Source organism: Equus przewalskii, chromosome 1 (genome assembly GCF_037783145.1).
Source record: "Equus przewalskii isolate Varuska chromosome 1, EquPr2, whole genome shotgun sequence".
NCBI lineage: Eukaryota > Metazoa > Chordata > Mammalia > Perissodactyla > Equidae > Equus > Equus przewalskii.
The window spans coordinates 114858284-114876946 of record NC_091831.1 but is presented as its reverse complement, the minus strand read 5'-3'; the positions used below and the strand labels follow the sequence as shown (position 1 = coordinate 114876946).

General features: G+C 40.3%; 1 protein-coding gene across 1 annotated transcript; it reads right to left on the bottom strand.

Moving 5' to 3' along the window:
• Nucleotides 1-148: 148 nt before the first annotated feature.
• On the bottom strand, nt 149-8164 carry BCL2A1 (BCL2 related protein A1). The gene is made up of 2 exons (XM_008539714.2): nt 7592-8164; nt 149-426 (listed from the first exon to the last, which is right to left on the bottom strand). Exons 1-2 carry the CDS (start codon nt 8009-8011, stop codon nt 322-324), a joined length of 525 nt encoding a protein of 174 aa, XP_008537936.1. The 5' UTR covers nt 8012-8164; the 3' UTR covers nt 149-321.
• Between the last annotated feature and the right edge of the window lie 10499 nt (nt 8165-18663).

Sequence of the window (18663 nt, the reverse complement as noted above, 5' to 3'; positions counted from 1 at the left end):
CAATGACCTTTGGGTAATGGGCACACCCTTAGAAAATCTGCCATGGGGCAGAAACAATACCACCTTCCTGCTCATCATCCCCTTAATTGAATACCTGTCCCCTGTACTGAGCTTTACCCTTTAACAGGACTTCCAGGCAGGACACAAATTACATATAGAGACAAATACATGCAATTTATTCATTAAAATGGGGACACAATTTCGGTAACTCTGGAATGTCGTTACATCATCAAACTGTTTGTTTAGAAGTAAGTGTTGGCAGTACTTCTTGTAAGAGTCAAGAAAATTAGGCAGGTTTCACAATATAGAGTGTCTTTTTGGTCAATAGTATTGCTTCAGGAAAAGTATTTCACACATCTTTCCAGTAACTTCCAGAAAAGTCAGCCAGCCAGATTTGGGTTCAAACTTCTTTACAAAGCCATTTTCCTATGAGAGAATAACATTTTAAAAATCAATGGAGACTAAGTTTGCTGGAATGAAAAGCAAAGAAATATTCATTTAAATAATGCAGATAGTTAATGTGGGTACTTTCACTAGTTTTATTCTGTTCATCCTCATCATTATTCTCTATCTCCAAATCCAGACTGCTCTAGAGCAGCACTGTCCAATAGAAATACATGCAAGCTACATATGTAATTTTAATTTTTTAATAGCCACATTTTTAAAAGTAAAAAGAAAGAGGCAAAATTAATTTTTAAAATACATTTAATTTATCTAGAATATTATTATTTCAATATGTCATCAATACGGAAATTGTTAATGAGATATTTTACAGTTTTTTGTATCAAATCTTTAAAATCCAATGTGTATTTTGTACTCACAGCATGTATTAATTCAGGCTAGCCACATTTCACTTGTTCAACAGTCACAAGTGACTGGTGGATACCACACTGGACAGCACAGGTCTAGACGATCGAAACTCTCATTTTTTTCTCTGTTTCAATTGTCTGGCATTGAAATATGCGTTTCTCTTTGTAAACTCTATTGTGCTGAGAGTCATGAAGACTCACAATAAAGCTAAATAAAATTAATGCCTCTGAGCCTATGAAAAGGTTATTGATTGTTCCTATTACAGTTCATGCTCTTTTTGATCAGACATAGTTTTTTAAAAATGTTAAAAATAGAATAACACAGTGAACTGGACACTATAATTAATTTATGATCTGTAAATATAGCACATCCAATTATAGAACTGAAAAGTACCTCTGATATCATTCAGCCTAATGCACTCTCTTATTTTGACAAATGAGGAAACTGAGGCCCAGAAGAAAATAAGTTACCTAAGGTTACCCAACTTCTTAGTGCCTGGACTGTACTGGAACGCAAACACTGTTCTTTTCACTCCATTAATTTCCAAACAACCAGCAAAAGGATTAGGAAATTGCCAAAATAATTTTTTTGAATGTTCATCAAGTAAACATTTGTTCTGCCTCTAGCTAGTTCCAGATTCTGGGTTAAACATGCCTTCAAGCAGTTCATAGCCTAGTGTGACTGATACTAAAAAGTAAACCAAACAAAGCTCTGATAAACGGAAGAGACTTGAGAGCTCTCCAGTGCTGTGGAATCATCTCTTGGAGCATCACCAGCAGTGTAGATTAATGCCAGTTAGTGGAATTTTCCATTTGAAAGATTGCCCAAGAAAGCCAGCTTCTGCCTACCTGTTCAATGTAAAGTCATGCTCTGAGACACATACTGTCATGCCCTAATGGAGGGAACCAATTGCCACTTCTTTCTTCTTCCCCTTCCCCTCCTGTCCTTACGCATACATTTCCCATACATTCTAGGTATGCATCCACTTCAATGCTCACCTTCCTAGAACTTTCATAAACCCCATATTAATGAAGCACTCTAAAATGATTTTTTATTATTGTAACAATTGTCACTGTTATCATTGAGCAGTTAACGTCATCTTACATACTTTCAACTTCTAAACTAAAGAGAATGAACAAAGGAAAAAACTGACAAACTCAGCCATATGAAGATTAAATTTTTTAAAAACTATAAAAAGCTAAAATTAAAGGAACTACAGAATTCACAATAGCTAAAACATGGAAGCAACCCAAGTGTCCATCAACCAATGAATGGATTACCAAAATATGGTATATTCATACAATGGAATATTATTTGGCCTTAAAAGGGAAGTAAATTCTGCAATATGCTACAACATGGATGAACCTTGAGGACATTATGCTAAGTGAAATCAGCCAGTCACAAAAAGATAAATACTGTATGATTCCACTTATATGAAGTACTTGAGTAGTCAAATTCATAGAGATAGGAAGTATGATGGCAGTTGCCAGGGGATAGGGTGATGGCAGAATGGTGAGTTATTATTTAATGGGTATAAAGTTTCAGATTACAAGATGAAAAGATTTATGGGGATGGATAGTCGTGATGGCTGCACAATAATGTGAATGTATTTAATACTACTGAACTCTACACTTAAAAATGGTGAAGATGGTGAATGTTATGTGTATTTTAACAGAAGAAAAAAAAAGAACAGACTAGGAAACTATTTACATTTGCCATGAAAGAGTTCATTCAAATGTAAGAGAAAAATCATCAAGCCTTTAACAGTTAGAGGCAAAGTCTATTGAAAAGAGAAATATGGAGGCCAGCCCGGTGGTGTAGTGGTTAGGTTCATGTGCTCCACTTGGGTGGCCAGAGTTCCCCAGTTCAGATTCTGGTGTGGACCTACACACTGCTCATCAAGCCATGCTGTGGTGGCATCCCACATACAAAGTAGAGAAAATATAAAAGAATTTGGCCCCAAAATCTATTTAAACAAAGGATATATAAGAATACTTGAGATTGTATCAACTCATTACTAGATCTTTACACCTTTTGGAAATGCCTTTGCCAAACTGAACAGTCAATCATCTACTTGTCTCTATATGCCCTTTTATTTGGCCTCAAATTGACCAGACCATTATTTAGAGCCAGAAGATCATAAAAAAATCAAAACTACTCAGTCAAACTCTTACGACTCGGGCTTTAATATCCTGATTATTGGGAAAGCACAGACTCTGACTGGACATCCCTACTTTCAAAGGGGCTTTCTTTTGGTATGAGAGGAGTTCTAAGAATTATATTTTTAAACTTCTTGGAATTTCCCAAATAACCTTCATAGTTGTATTGTAGATGACAGTTTAAAAAGCACTCTTACAGAAATGTTCTTTAATCTTTTAACTTCCCTTCTAAGGTAGGTATTATTGTCTTCATTACATATTATGTGTAATAATATATATTGTATTACATTATCTTATATTATATTATATACACTATATAAGGAATCTGAGATCTGAGTCTCAGGTTACCTCAGTGACTTACCCAAGATCATACCTCTAGTGAATGGGAAAACCCGGACTCAAATCTCAGTTTAAATCACTCCATCAACAAGTATTTGTTGGGTACTTTCTATGCAATAGGCCCTATGCCAAGCATGGGGTATACAGTGGTGTATTAAGTAGACCTGACTCCTCCTGTGTGGAGCTGAGGGCTGAGTGTTCTTTCTACTCCGCCAGCACAGACACAGGGGAACGCTTTATTGAAGAGGGCGAAAGAAGGAAAGCCAGCTGGTTCAAAGGGAAACGTGATCCCAAAGATGAGAAATGTTTCACCTCTTGCACATTCTCATGGTGGGGTTTTTATTTCATCTTATTCTTTTAATTGAGGTGTAATTGACACACAACATTATGTTAGTTTCAGGTGTACCACATAATGATTCAATATTTGTATATATTGATCACCACAAGAAGTTTAGTTAACATACATAGTTACGAAATTTTTTCCTTATCACGAGAACTTGTAAGATTTACTCTCCTAGCTACTTTCAAATATGCAGTACAGTACTGTTAACTATAGTCGCCATCTTGTACATTACATCCTCATGACTTAGTTATTTTATAACTGGAACTAATGGTTTTTAAGAACCATTCTTGCCTCTTAAATGCTGAAGACAGCTGAAAAATAGCTCTACTTCTCCTATCAGATCTTGGGAGAGCCCATCCGTTTTCAGCACCTCAAATTGGCAAAGGGGACAGGAGGAAATAATGGTAAGTGTGGAAGAGGAAGAAAAAGAGAAGTAAGAAGCAGTAAACAAAAGATGGAAAAAAAAGAAATAAAGGAAGAGAGGAGAGAGGGAGGGAGGAAGAAAGAAAGAAGGGATGGAGGAGGAAAGTAACTCAAACTGATAAAAATGAGAAAGAGAATAAGTTATGAGATTATGAGTCCCATTATTGATACACTGGTCTTATTTTTCCCTTTTGGGCATCTGTTTTCGATGGTGACTAATATCTAACTGTAGTTGATCATATTGTTTATAGACACTAAATATATTTGATCAGGGAAGTTAGACAATACTACTACTACTGATAACAACAGAAACCCTAAACTTGTATGGAGTATTTATTTGCAGAAACTGTTCTATGTGCTTTATATATAATATTAACTTACTTAATCCTTATTCCAGTCCTAGGAAATAGGTAGCAATATTCCGCCCATTTTACAGATGAGGAAACAAGGCTTAGAGAACTTAAATAACTTGTTTACATCACACAAGTAGTAAACACTGGAGCCTGGAAATGAACCCAGGATCATCTGATTCAGAGTTGATGTTCTTAATATATGTGTTGTCCTCACATACCACATGATTTTTTTTAGTTTCCTTTTGGGGGGGGGAGGTGAGGAAGATTGGCCCTGAACTAACTCTGTTGCCAATCTTCCTTTTTGTTTTTCTCCCCAAAGCCCCAGTACATACTTGTATATCCTAGTTGCAAGTCCTTCTAGTTCTTCTACGTGAGACGCCACCACAGCATGGCTTGATGAGCGGTGTGTAGGTCCGCACCCAGGATCCAAGCCAGTGAACCCTGGGCTGCCGAAGTGGAGGGTGCAAACTTAACCACTCGGCTGCAGGGCCAGAACCCTCACATACCACATTCTTGATTCAAAAGTTTTCATGAAGTCTCTGGCCACTTTAAGAATTTAATTAAATTCCAGTTGTAGGTTAATTGCTCTCCTCATCTTTCATTGTAGACATGCATTTTTCATTTGGAGCCAATGACAAGCAAATATGGATGACTATAGACAGGACAGTAGCTCATGTGCTTTATAATCAGTGATTTTGGGGGTGTTTTCAGGAGGGTGGAAAGTGGGAAGCTGGTGCTTGTGTCTTGATAACTTTGTAAAGTGCCTCTTCTACTCTTCCCCTCTTCCTGTGAGCCACCTACTGCTAGCATAGGTGTGTAACTGTGCCACTGCCTCTGAAATGAAGCATTCAGGAGTAAGTTCATTCATTAGAGCAGATTTGTCAACATCACTATGAAAAGAAGATACCACTTTGTCATGCTAGTATGTACTGACTCAAAAACACACTGCTTTTCATTAACAGAATCAGTGTCGTGTGTGAGCTGGGAAAAGAATATTGAGGTTGCTTTGAAATGACATCTTAAAAGAGTGTTTTCTATCATGTCTAAGACCTAAGCTATTCAGGTGTAAAAGTCAAGAGCTTAAAACCTACATCAGGACCTCATGAAGGTTGAGGTGCATGTGTGGGCGCAAGTGTGTATTTATATCTTCACTCAAGATAGGGTCATCCTAAGGCTGGCCCAATGGCGTAGTGGTAGTCCTAGCCCACAGAGAACTTACAACTATATTTCTTGACAGTCCAGAGAGGGCTTCCAAACTAATATTTCTCACATGTGGTCTCTGTGCTAGAGAACATTTGCCTTCACTTGAAACCTTCACAGTACAGCTGAAATTTCCATCAGTCCTTTAGTATAGCTTTTTACAGGCAACCAGAAGAAAATATGACTAAATATCTGACATGCTTCCTTCAGCCCCAAGAAAGCTGAGTTAGAAAAAAGAGTTTCAGGAAGAAAAGGTGATTGAGAAGGGCAAGTGGTTCCATAAGCCTGATCGTTACACAGGAAGGCCTTAAACAAAATGCAAAAGACATAAAGTGAAAGATTAATAAATACGATTGCATCAAATTAAAAACATTTGTAATGATTGAAGACATCTATAGTTTTAACAGACAACAAATTAGAAGATATCTGCCACATATATAAAAATAATTTTTTGTTTTTGCTGTTTTTGTTTTTGGTTTTTTGGGGGGTTTTTTTGAAGAAAATTGACCCTGAGCTAATATCTGCTGACAATCCTCCTCTTTTTGCTGAGGAAGACTGGCCCTGAGCTAACGTCTGTGCCCATCTTCCTCCACTTTATATGTGGGACACCTGCCACAGCACGGCTTGACAAGCGCTGCATAGGTCTGCACCCAGGATCTGAACCAGCAAACCTGGTGCCGTCGAAGCAGAACAGGCAAATTTAACCACTGTGCCACTGGGCCGGCCTCTATAAAAATAATTTTATGCAGAATATTCAAAGAATTCCTACAAATCAATGAGAAAAAGATAAAAGGAAAATGGGCAGAGAATACAAACAGGCAATTCCCTGAATAAGAATTACGAATGATCAATAAACATGAAAAGATGCTCACCATGAAAAGATGTTTAATCTCACTAGCCATCAAGGAAACAAAAAAACAAGATAAATTCGGTATATTTTTTTAACCCAAAAGAGTGGGGAAATTATGACAGATTGCTAATACCTAATGTTAGTCAGCTGGGGCTGGGGAAATGCGTGCTCCAAAAGCTGCTGCCGGGAGTCTAACTGGGTGGAGCCACTTTGGAGGGCAAGGATCTAGTAAGTTAAAAAATCGACATGGACCAAGACCCAGCAATTCTATATCCCAGTATCCACCCTAGAAAAACACACGCACAAGGGAAGGTATGAATAAAAATATTCAATGAAGTATTGTGATAGCAAACTCTGGAAATAGCCTAAATATCCATCAGCTAGAAATGGCCAGACATTTAACAGCATTTACCTACAACAGCACTCTTTAAAATACTATTTTAAATGCCCTTGGGTGAAAAAAAAGCAGAATAAGTACCATGTACTATTTATACATATAAATTTTTTTTTTTACAAATAAGTACTATGGATATTTTCTATGGATATATTCAATACGCATGTTTTGCATGCAAAATAATTGATAGCAGTGGTTACCTCTGGGCAGAGGGGAGGGCCAGCATTAGGAGTTGGAGAGAGGATCCATGGGACATAAGTGCTTTACAAAAGTAAGTATTAAGTGTATTGGGATATAAAGAAAAGTATAAACATCCAGCTGTGAAAGGCCCCTTATCAACTTGAGTTCTAACATAGACCTCCCACACGGTCTTGGCTTTTTGAGGCATTGATAACAAAGTGAATTTTTATTTGGAAATCCTTGTATAAAGTTTCTTGCTGGTCATGCCGTAAATTATTTTTTTTTATCAACAAGCTCATTCCTGTAATTTACACTGTTAGGAATGAAAACTGGAACCAAAAGTGTTTTCTAACTATAAAGTTCTAGGATTCATTGGAAATGAGCCAGAAATTTCTTTTTATTTTAAAAATTAAAAACTTTTAAAACAAACCTCCCAAAGAAAATACAATTCTTAGGTAGATTTTTTTTTTAATTAGCAAGAAAACTGTCAATTCTTATTTCAAAGTAAAGAAAAATGAAGAATATTTCTATCACACATACCCAGCCTCCATTTTGCCTTATCCATTCTCCTGTGTTTTTCGTTATGAACTCAGCAACAAAGTAAGAAATCTCCTTGTAAGTATCCACATCTGGGGCAATTCGCTCTGGTAGAAGTTTCTTGATGAGAATACCTTCAAATGCAAATATGGTCATAATTCTTCCCCAGTTAATGATGCCATCTTCAAATTGCTTTTCCATCACTTGATTGAATATTGTTCTGGCAGCATCTATGGACACAACATGAAAATTGTCCAAGCATGGTTTCAAATTCTTCTCTACTTCATTTTGAACTGAGAAAGCAATGTCTTGTAACACTCTGGATGTTTTGCTTGGACCAGATCCAGGTTGTGGTATCTGCAGGACGTACTTCAGGTAGTCCTGGGCCAGCATGTGAATATATCCAAACTCACAGTCGGTCATCTTCTGCCTGCTGAAGAACGAAGTCTTGAGCTTGTCGTTCACCTGGAAGTGGCTGAGGCAATTTGAAGCAAAAGCTCACAGAGCTTGGCACGATATGACACATAATGATATCCGGAGGCTGGTGGAATTTCTGTTTGCATCACTTGATAGTATCCTTCCTCCTAGTCACTTTCATGCGTAGGCTGTATGTGAAAGAGAAAGTTTAAAATGTGAAAGAGGAAAATGTTTCAAAGAGAAGGCCACTTCCTCATCCTGCAAATGATTAGTTGAGCTTTCAAAGGCTTAAATGAAAGGTTGTGGAGAAATTAGAACCCTAGTTCATTGGTGGTGAGAATGTACACTGGTTCGGCCCCTGTCAAAATTTGGCAGTTCCGCAAAAAGTTAAATATAGAATTAGCATTTGACCCAGTAATTCCACTCACAAGCATATACCCCCAAAGAACTGAAAACGGGTACTCAATACTTACGCACAAATGAATGTTCACAGCAGCAGCATTTACAGTAGCCTAAAGGCAGAAACAACCCAAATGTTCATCAACAGGTGAATGGATAAACAAATAATGGAATGTTATTCAGCCATTAAAAGGAATGAAGTGTTGATATACCTTACAAGATGGATGAACCTCAGAAACATTATGCCAAGTGAAAGAAGCCAAATGTAATAGTGTGATTCCATTTATATGAAATATCCAGAAGAAGTAAATCCATAGAGACAGAAAGCCAACTGGTGATTGCTAGGGACTGAGGGGTTGGGGGAGTAACAGCTTAATTGGTATAGGGTTTTATTTTGTGATGAAATGTTTTGGAACTACATAGAGGTGGTGGTTGCACAACCTTGTGAAGACACTAAACAGCACCGAATTGTTCACTTTAAAATGGGTCATTTTACATTACGTGAATTTTACCTCCAAAAAAAGTCCTAAATGCAGCCCAGTGGCTAAACTGGATGAATGAAAATTTGGAATGGAGATTAGCAAGCAGGCTGGGTAACAGGGAGCAGGGCCTCTCAAGTGTTGCTCTGGCAATACTGCCCTTGACACTAGTGTACTTGAGTAAGGATGATATGGGGAGGGGAGGCGAAAATATCTCCTTTGTTCTTCACTTCCCATTTACTCTAGAACTTTTATAGATAGAAAACAAAGCCAACACCATTAATTTATGTATGGATCAGAAATTGTGGGACCAGAAAGAACTGGACCTGGAGTCAGAGGACCCAGACTTGGTCCAAATCCCTCTTCCCTTACTCACTGTATGCCCTAGGTTTATAAAATGAGACGATACATATTGACATCAGAGGGTTGAGGTGAAGTGACATAAGATGACCTATGAAGCACCTCTCACCTTGCCTGGGACTAAGTAGGTGCTTAATCAATGCTAGTTCCCCATCATTCTTTCATGGACTAATGAGGAACTTCCCAGTAAGGGCGTAACTTCATAAGTGCACAGTTTGAAGTGAAATGCAAATCTGTCATTTTATTTAGCTTTGGCAACAATTCTAGGAAACAGTTGACAGACACGGCGAAATTACTGGCTAAGAGGAGCGCTGGGGATTTCAAGTCTCCTCCCCAGAGTACATGGCAATTAAGGCAGTTAGAGAACCACATCCCTGTGTGTTAGCTGCATCTTTCTGTTGACTGAAGAGTCAGTGTTGCTGGTAGGCAAGAGTAGTGGGTGGGAGAAAGAGGAGAAAATTCAGAGTCCCTGGAGAAACTGAAGTCACTTTTTTCTTCTATCCACATATGGAGTGACTTTGATTCTTACATCAGTGTCTATGAACAGCTGCAAACAGTAAAAAAAATTCACATATAACTTGTATTCCTGAACTATCGCCAAAGGGCTAAGGAGGAAGGGAGAAATGCTGCTTAGGGTGCTGGTTAATAGGAACTTGGGGCAGCCATGAAAATGCTCCTCTCGGACCTCATACTGCAGGAAAGTAATTAACTAAGGGTACCAGCTGCTGTGCTCTGAGTCTACCACCGACTTTGCACTGAGGCCACGCTCCCCACAGGCTGTTCCCAGTCAGTGACTGAGCAAGGCAGGAATACCAAGACCAATTCCTGAAAGTCAGCCTCCTTCGAAGGGTGCCTTTGCTTCAATGACTTGCCACCAGCCTTGTGGAAACTTTCTTAGACTGCACTACAGCCTAAGACTCTTCTTCCCCAAGCTTTCTTCCTTCTCCCTCTTCTTCACTAAGGTCAGCCCTGCATTGTGGTCTGACATCCCTCCCAGCCTCTTCCACCTCCCTTCCCATTTTCCCTCACAGGCATTTCCCCCAATAAGTCTCTTACACATCTAATCCTCTCGGGATTTTCTCCTGGGAGTCATCAGGAGATGACTGACATCAGGCCTGTATAGAACAAAGGAGCATACAGACATGTGGTCAAGCCACTTCTCCAGGATTTCCCCTGGGAAGCTCCTCCCATCCCCTCTTAGACTACGTCTGTTGACCCACAGGAGCACGAAGCCAAGAGCAGACAGCTTTCTCTCCTCAAATCATCATTAAGCCTCATAAGAACCACCAAAATGATGGGAAAATTTATTTTCTCCCCTGCCCCATTACATTCTCATGATGATGAGCATTTCTGGAAAAATAGTATAAGCATGTAGTTTAAGAGTTGCAATTAAGCATTCCAAGGTCAAGCATTCCTACCTTTTCTCTCTCTCACCAGTGCCCAAGTCTGGACCCAGGAAAGGCAGATAGTTGATCTTTATTGAATAAATTAAATGCATTTATATCACAACCGGGGCAACTACATTTAGGGCTCTATATTCCTGATCTTCTGGATCCAAAAAGGAGTTGCTTTAAAAATTCTTAAATATTATAGCCTGCTTTAGTTTATTGTGAAGAGTTTCTAAACAATCACTTTTCAAGGATAGACAGGCGAGAGAAAGACACAGTCTTTTTCCAAAAAGAATTGTTTATATAAAGTGGAAAAAGATGAGTGGGGTGGGGTGGGGTGGGGTGGGGTGGGGTAGAGGGAAGTGTGGAACAGAGACAAGTAGCTGACCATGAACCAGGTGTGAAGATAAAGGGAGGTATCCTGTCTCGATGCCACTATAATATGGATCTGCATTCACTGGAGTATAGCACACAGGCCATAAGGACTAAGGCATGGTTCCCCAACCCCTGAGCCGCTCTGTCCACACATGGAATTTTCTTTTAAATTAGGGGTCCACCCCAAGTACACTCTGAGAGAGTCAACCTGAATGGGTGGGGTCTGGAAACCATATATGTGTTCAAGTATTCCATAAGCATACACTCAGATGCTGCTGAGTACCAGGGACTGTGCTAGGTGCTGGAGATAAAAATTTCTGGCCCTAAAGTATTTTCAGTCTTGGAGAAACTGTGCCATATTATAGGCAGTCAAAGGAACTGCAAAAGAGAATAATTAGAAGCAGTTGCTGCAGTACCACTTCAAATACGAAGACCCTTCCTGGGACCCATTCTGGGGCCATGAAGCCAGCTTTGTGGCCGTGTGACAATTCTAAGGTTCTGGAAATGCACATGAGTCACACTGATCTATTATGAACTGAGAGGGAGAGACTGATTGGGGAGGGAATTATGATAGAAGATGATTTCCCAAATCTGTCCACACCTAAAAAGTACCTATGGTCTGACCAAGGTTTTCTCTATGCTCTTTTTGTCCGGAAGTTTCTACCTAGAAGCATAGAGTCCTGGCTAGGGCTGAGGGAACTACTAGTGTTTGTCACGAGAATAACAATAAGAAGAGTATGAATCATCCTAATAATTAACAACTTCTTCCATTTGTAAAGTGCTTTGGGCTACATTGTTGCAATTATCACATACACATATGTGAACTACAGCCTCATGTCTATTCGTTATGCTTACATAAATTTATACACATATGTTTCAGTTACCTATTGCTTTCTAACAAACCACCACAAAATTTAGTGACTTAAAACAATAACCATATATTTTGCTCATGAATGTGAAATTTGGGCAGAGCTCAGTAGGGATGACTGGCCTGTGCTCCACAATGTCTGGGGTTGAGCTGGATGACTCAAACAGCTGGGACTAGAACAGCTGGGATTAGCCAGGCATCTCTCTTAGTGTAGTCTCAGGATCTCTCTGTGTGCTGTCTCCAGTCTGGCAATCTCAAATTGGTCATACTTCTTACATATGGCTCAAGATCCCAAGAGCAAGTATTCCAGGGGTAAATGTAGGAGATGAAAGACCTTTTATAACTTAGCTTAGAACTCACAAAGCATCATTTCTCCACTGGCAGAAGTAGTCACAATCCAGCCCAAATTCAAGGGGAAGAAATATAGACCACTTTTACAGATGGGAAGAATGCCAAAGAATTTGCAGCCAAGTTTTAAAACTGCCACAATGTGCAACTCACATGCAAGGTCACTTACATACACAATCATGTACAATTTAATCAATGTCATCCTCATACAGTCCTTTGAGTTGGGCAACTCTAATCTTGAGGTGATCCAGGAGGCACTTCAAAGCCATGCTGCCGGCTTCTTCTCCCACCAGGCTACACAGGGCTGAGAATCCCCTGGATTAGAACCCTCTGAAGATAGAAGTCTTCTCAGTGGGTTGAGGCAAGATTACCTGGAGAAGATCTCATTTTATCCTCCTTCCTGATTGCAGGGATCTCATTATGTCATTAATTCAGCTCCTGCTCTGACCAGGGAGCGGAAAGCAATGAGTGACAAAGGGTAAGTTTTGATGGGGAACATGAAGGAAGAACTCTGAAGCTACTCTGGCTGATGAGTTGCCAGAGGAATCCAAGTTCCAGGACAAGGGTCCTGGGTACGTGACCTCAGAGAGAGACTGCTGAGGTCAACTTCTCTTTTCCCCAAAGGCAGAAGTTGGGTGGAAACTTGGTGGGTTTTTGACTGCTTCAGAGGAGGTGGCTCAGGGGAACCGCCAGCCCTGGTTTGCTCTTTAGCTCCTCTGAGCTTATCATGACTACTTCCCTTTTCCAAGGTCTGGAAAATTCTCTACACAGAACAATGGTCTTCAATGGTAACATCATTGTAACGCAAAGGAGAAGGGGGAAATACACAAGAAGCCACCTCCATGCGCCCCTGTCATCTCCCTCGGTCCAGCAGGGAGCCTTGATGATAGAACACAGTAGAGGCAAGTCCACTCCTCATAAAGAAAAGCCAGCTCCTGGTGGGAGCTTGGTTTCTATCTGAGGAGACTAATTTCCAGGAAATCCTAAGAGCAAATAAGCCAGCAGGATTTCCTCTGATTCTCTTGTTGTTTTTGGGAGCAAGGCTTAAGTGGGCACTGGAGAGAATAACTAGTTGTGAACCGAGGGAGCTGAGAGGCAAGGAGGGAAGGAAAGCGGTGTCAACAAGTATGGCCAGTTTGGATAGGATTTTTTAACTAGGATTGTAGAGACCACAAAAGAGATGGAAAAGGAAAGAATAGGGGGGAAAAAGCCAGGGGGGAGGTTAAAATTATTAATGATCCCATATAGGATAGAATTTCTGTGTACAACATGGAACAATGTACTCATTTGTCCTTCATCCCTTCCTGCACACCTGGGTACAGGTGTGCACTCAGACCAGTCTTTCCTTACCTTCTCTGAATCTTACTTGAATACCCATTGATCATCCTGCTCACCAGCTCAGGATCCTCCAGGGGCTTCTTGTTGCCTTTGAAGAGGAGCCCAAACTCCTAGAAGGATCTTCATGCTCTGGCTTGAACTCCCTAGTCAACCTAATCTCACCATACTCCAGACCCCTGCACTGACTCTGTGGGGTGCTTTTCTGGCTCCAGGAATTTGTTCTTCCTGTTGTCTCTAACCAGAATGGCTTTTCCCTTTCATCCCTATTTCTCCAAATCTTCTCCACCTTCAAGGCGCAGTCAAATGAGCCTTCCCTACCCACCCTAGCAAGGAAAAGTCTCTCAGTGTTCGCTTCCACAGGAATCTGGGCCTGTGTAATAGCAAATCTCATGGTGTATCTTACATAGCAGCTGCTGCGCTGATTGTACCCACTGCTGGACTCCAGGCTGGTAGAGGGCTGTCCCCCTTATCTGTGATTCCTTCAGAAGGCCCAGCATAATGATGGGCACAAGCAAGGCCCAGGAAAGATGTCGACTGGATTCTATTATTATCATTGCCAACAATGTCGAGTATTTTGCAAATGGCCTGCTTCACAACCAGACTGATAGCGTGGCTGGAGCTATATTAGTTTTTCTGTTAAGTTTTACGCAGCAAAGCGACAGTCAAATTTTCTTTTCTTTCCCCAAATGTCATCTTCAGAGAAGTTCAAGAGAAAAGCCTATTTGAATAGGACCTTCAAGTGATTTGGGTAGAGGGCCTTGGACTTTCCACTGCCTTAAACGGAATGGCAAAAGATACAGCACAAATGGAGGAAGTAAAAGTGTGCTTGGCGATAGCAAGTGAAACTGGGCCCCTCAAGGGTAATTCTCTGCTGAGCCAAGAACTGAGAACAAAGGATAAAGTACAGAGAGCCAAAGCCACTTACTCAGACAATTGCGCAGCGAACTCTGCTGAGCATCTACCACATGCCAGGCCCTGTGCTGGGTCCAGGGATGCAGGTACATGGGGTTTTTTTCAGTGACACAGTGCTCACAGTGTAACGGAGTTTCACACAAACCATCAGAAAATTCAACTGCAGAATGTTAAGTGTCACAATACAGAATGACAGGAGAGGGCTTCCCAGAGGAGACTGGCATTCAAGCTGGCTCTTACGTGATGAATAAAATGCCACGAGGCAGAGAGCGCAGCACTGGTACATATTGGCACATATCAGAACATAACTGAGAAATAAACACAGGTATGAATCAAGAAGTTTGCTTTTGATGAGACTGAAGTGTAGAAGCAAGGCCTGTGGATGCGTTGGGAGATAGGGGAGAGGTGAGGTCACAGCAGCCTTGTGTACTGGGCTGGGAGCTTGGAACCGACTCTGGAAAATAAGAGGAAGCCTTGAAGAGTTTTAAGCAGGAGAGTGACGTGGTCAGAGATGCTTTTGGGGAAAGTTATTTGGATAGTACCACATCTGCAGGATTGATTCCCAAGGAGACAGGATAAGTTTGTTTGTTTCTAATTAACTTTATTGAGGTATAATTTCTAAAGATAAAATCCTTCCACTCTAAGAGAACACTTCAATGAGTTTTGACAAATGTAAACATGCTTATCAAGATATAAAATATTTAGACGAGGGGGCCGGCCCCAAGGCTGAGTGGTTAAGTTCACACTCCACTTCGGCAGCCTGGGGTTCGCCGGTTCGAATCTTGTGTGCTGACCTACACGCCACTCATCAGGCCATGCTGTGGCAGCATCCCACCTAGAGGAACTGGAATGACTTGCAACTAGGATATACAACTATGTACTGGGGCTTTGGGGAGAAAAAAATTAAAAAGAGGAAGATTGGCAACAGATGTTACCTCAGGGCCAATCTTCCTCACTGAAAAAAGCATACCTTTAAAATGTATATATATATTTAGACCAACTCAAAATGTTTCCTCATGCCCCTTTGCAATCAATCCCATCCTACTCCTGGCCATAGACCACCACTGAGCTGCTTGACATCACAATTCATTCCTTTTTCCTATCCTAAAATAAAATAAAAATTCGTAAGAATTAAGTCAACTAGTATGGACTCTTATGTCTAGCTTCTTTTACTCAGCATAATGATTTTGAGATCCATCCATGTTGTTGAGTACGTCAATAGTTTGTTCCTTTTTATTACTGAGTAATATATTCCATTGTGTGCATACAGCCTAACTGGTTTCTCTGTTCTCCTGCTGATAGACATTTGTGTTGTTTACACTTTTTGGCTATTATGAATAAAGCTGCTATCAACATTCACATATAGATTTTTTTTTCTAAACTTCTATAGTGGTACACCTTTGAGACTCCAAATTTCTCTACTTTTATTCTCAGATGAAAACAATCAAATTAGTTAAATTTCTGTTTTTCTTTTCTTTTTTTTCTTTTTTTGGTACAACTGTATCCCTTTACCCTGTACACCTTCCCTCCATCCCTTTCCACTCTGGTAGCCACCAATCTATTCTCTGTATCTATGTGATTGTTTGTTGTTGTTATTTTTATCTTCTATTTATGAGTGAGATCATATATATTCGACTTTCTCCCTCTGACTTATTTCACTTAGCATAATACCCTTAAGGTCCATCCATGGTGCAAATGGCAAGATTTCATCTTTTTTATGACTGAGCGGTATTCCATTGTGTGTGTGTGTATATATATATATGTATGTATATGTACACACCACATCTTCTTTATCCGTTCATCCACTGATGGGCACTTAGGTTGTTTCCATGTCTTGGCTACTGTAACTAAAGCTGCTGTAAACATTCATATGCAGATTTTTTAATGAACATAAGTATTCATTTCTCCTAGGTAAACATCTCGGAGTGGGATTGCTGGGTCATATAGTAAGTATATGTTTAACTTTATTAGGAACTTTATAAGAAGCTGCTAAGCTGTTTTTCCAAGTCTTTGTGTGGACATATCTTTCCATTTCTCTTGGGTGAATACCTACGTGTGGAATTGCAGGTCATATGATAAGACTTGTTTTGTTCTGTTTTTGTTTTTTATCAGGATAAGCTTAACTTCATTAGAAACTGCCAAACTGTTTTCCAAAGTGATTGTACCATTTTGTGCTTCCACTACAAAGTATAAGATGCCTGAACACTCCATCCTTGCCAATATTTGATATTGTCAGTCTTTTTAATTCTCCCATTCTGGTGGATGTTTAGTGATATCTCATTGTGATTTTAATTTGTGTCTTCATAACTAATAACATTGAGCATCTTTTTATGTGTTCATTGACCATTTGTATATATTTTTGTGAAGCAACTGTTCAAATCTTTTGTCCATTTTTTAAAAAATAGGATTGTTTGTCTTACTACTGAGTTTTAAAGTTCTTTACATATTCTGGATACTAATGGAGATTCTTGAGGTAATTTCAATCAGAGAAGATAAGGCCTTAACCAGGATTACAACAGTGATTAAAGACGAGCAGAAAGTCAAGAGACCCTCAGGGGACAGATTTGACAGGATTTCGAGGAGAACAGGGGCTGCATCTGTGGCTTAGAAGTAGCACTGGGGAAAGAGTAGGAGGGTGACATTTTCCCTACAAACATTGTCACCACTTGAGCCTTAGTCGGTGAAGGTAAGGCCTTCTCAGGAGAAGTCAGTGGAAAGTGCAGAGTGTGAAGAATGGCCTGATTTTTCTAAACTGTGTCTTCAGGACCTCAGTCAAGGGCAAGCGCAATTTTACTGAGGACTAGGACTTCTATTACCAGCTGTATCAGCTGACTATTGCTACAATAATGCTACATAACAAACTCCCGCAAAACTCAGTGCAATACACCAATAATCATTCAGCATCATGCCCACCAGTTTGTGGGCAGATTGGGCAGATTGACTAGGACAATTCTGCTTCAAGCTCCAGGTCCACAGATCAGCTCGGGTGGCTCTGCTCCACATATCTCTCATTCTTTTAGGACTAGTGGCCTATATGACTTCTCCTGGAGATGACAGAAGCACAAGAATGCAAGCCCAACCGAAGAAGCTCACTTCAAACCTCCGCTTGAGTCACATCTGTGAACACCTTCCTCGGAGGATGCAAGCCACACGGCCAGTCCTCTAGCGGGAAGGGAGTGAATATTTACCACGTGATCTGAACTATTACACCAGCTACCAAGGAAGTGCCTCCCTTGGTAAAGAAAAAATGGATCTTTACTGATCTGGTTATTGTAGTGGACATCTATTGTTTTGTCTGCCCTGTACCCTTCCCTTCTTTTAGAAGCAGCACTTCCCTTCTTTCTGAGAAATTTTCCACTCACTAATTCCAATCACATGGTTCCAATTGGAGGTATCAGTTTTGCTACAAACTCTCCAACTCCCTGACTATAGTTGATTAATTAAGGAATAGGCATCTGACCTAGATGGAGCCAATTTGAGCCCTCCCTCAAGGTTTGGAATTTTGATAACAGAGTAAGGACAGTACGGCTCTCTCCAATGTGCAAGTTCTGGATGTGGCGCCCAGGAACTTTAGTGGCTGTGTTTCTTACTTTGGAAAGGAAGTTGGTAAAAGTGAATGAGGCCCATATGCAGAATGAAGAGGAGATGACAGATGGGGAGAGTATTCTAGTGGCCCTCAAGTCCTTGGTTCCAATTGTTCCATCCCATATTTGGTTACTTGGGACATCTTAGAGTCCTTTCATAAATTTTTCTTTTTGTCAAAGTTAGAGTTGTTTCATTGTCATTTCTGACCAAAGGGCTTCAAAGAAATGTATTTCCCTAGCACAGTGCCATCAGGAGAAGAAAAGCCTTTGGCTCTACTGAGAACGTTCTTGGAAAAGTGTCAGGATAAAAGTTTCCTGAGAACAAAACTCTGTTCGTAGTAGAATGGGGTGAACAAGTTGCTGTCATGAGTTGGATGTATAGTGAGCTTCAGGTGTTTCTCTCTTCCCAGCATCGGATGGTTATCTCATGATCTCTACTTTTCTGGTTAATGGAGCTGCAGTTTTCTAGGGGTACAATTCCACACAGTCTAGGTGAGACTGTCCTTGGCATTCCCCACCTGCTCTCTCTGCTCCCCAACAGTGAAGGCACTGGATCTTTCCCCCTTGTTGCCCAGGACTTGCTCCTGCAATTATCTCCACAATCTCC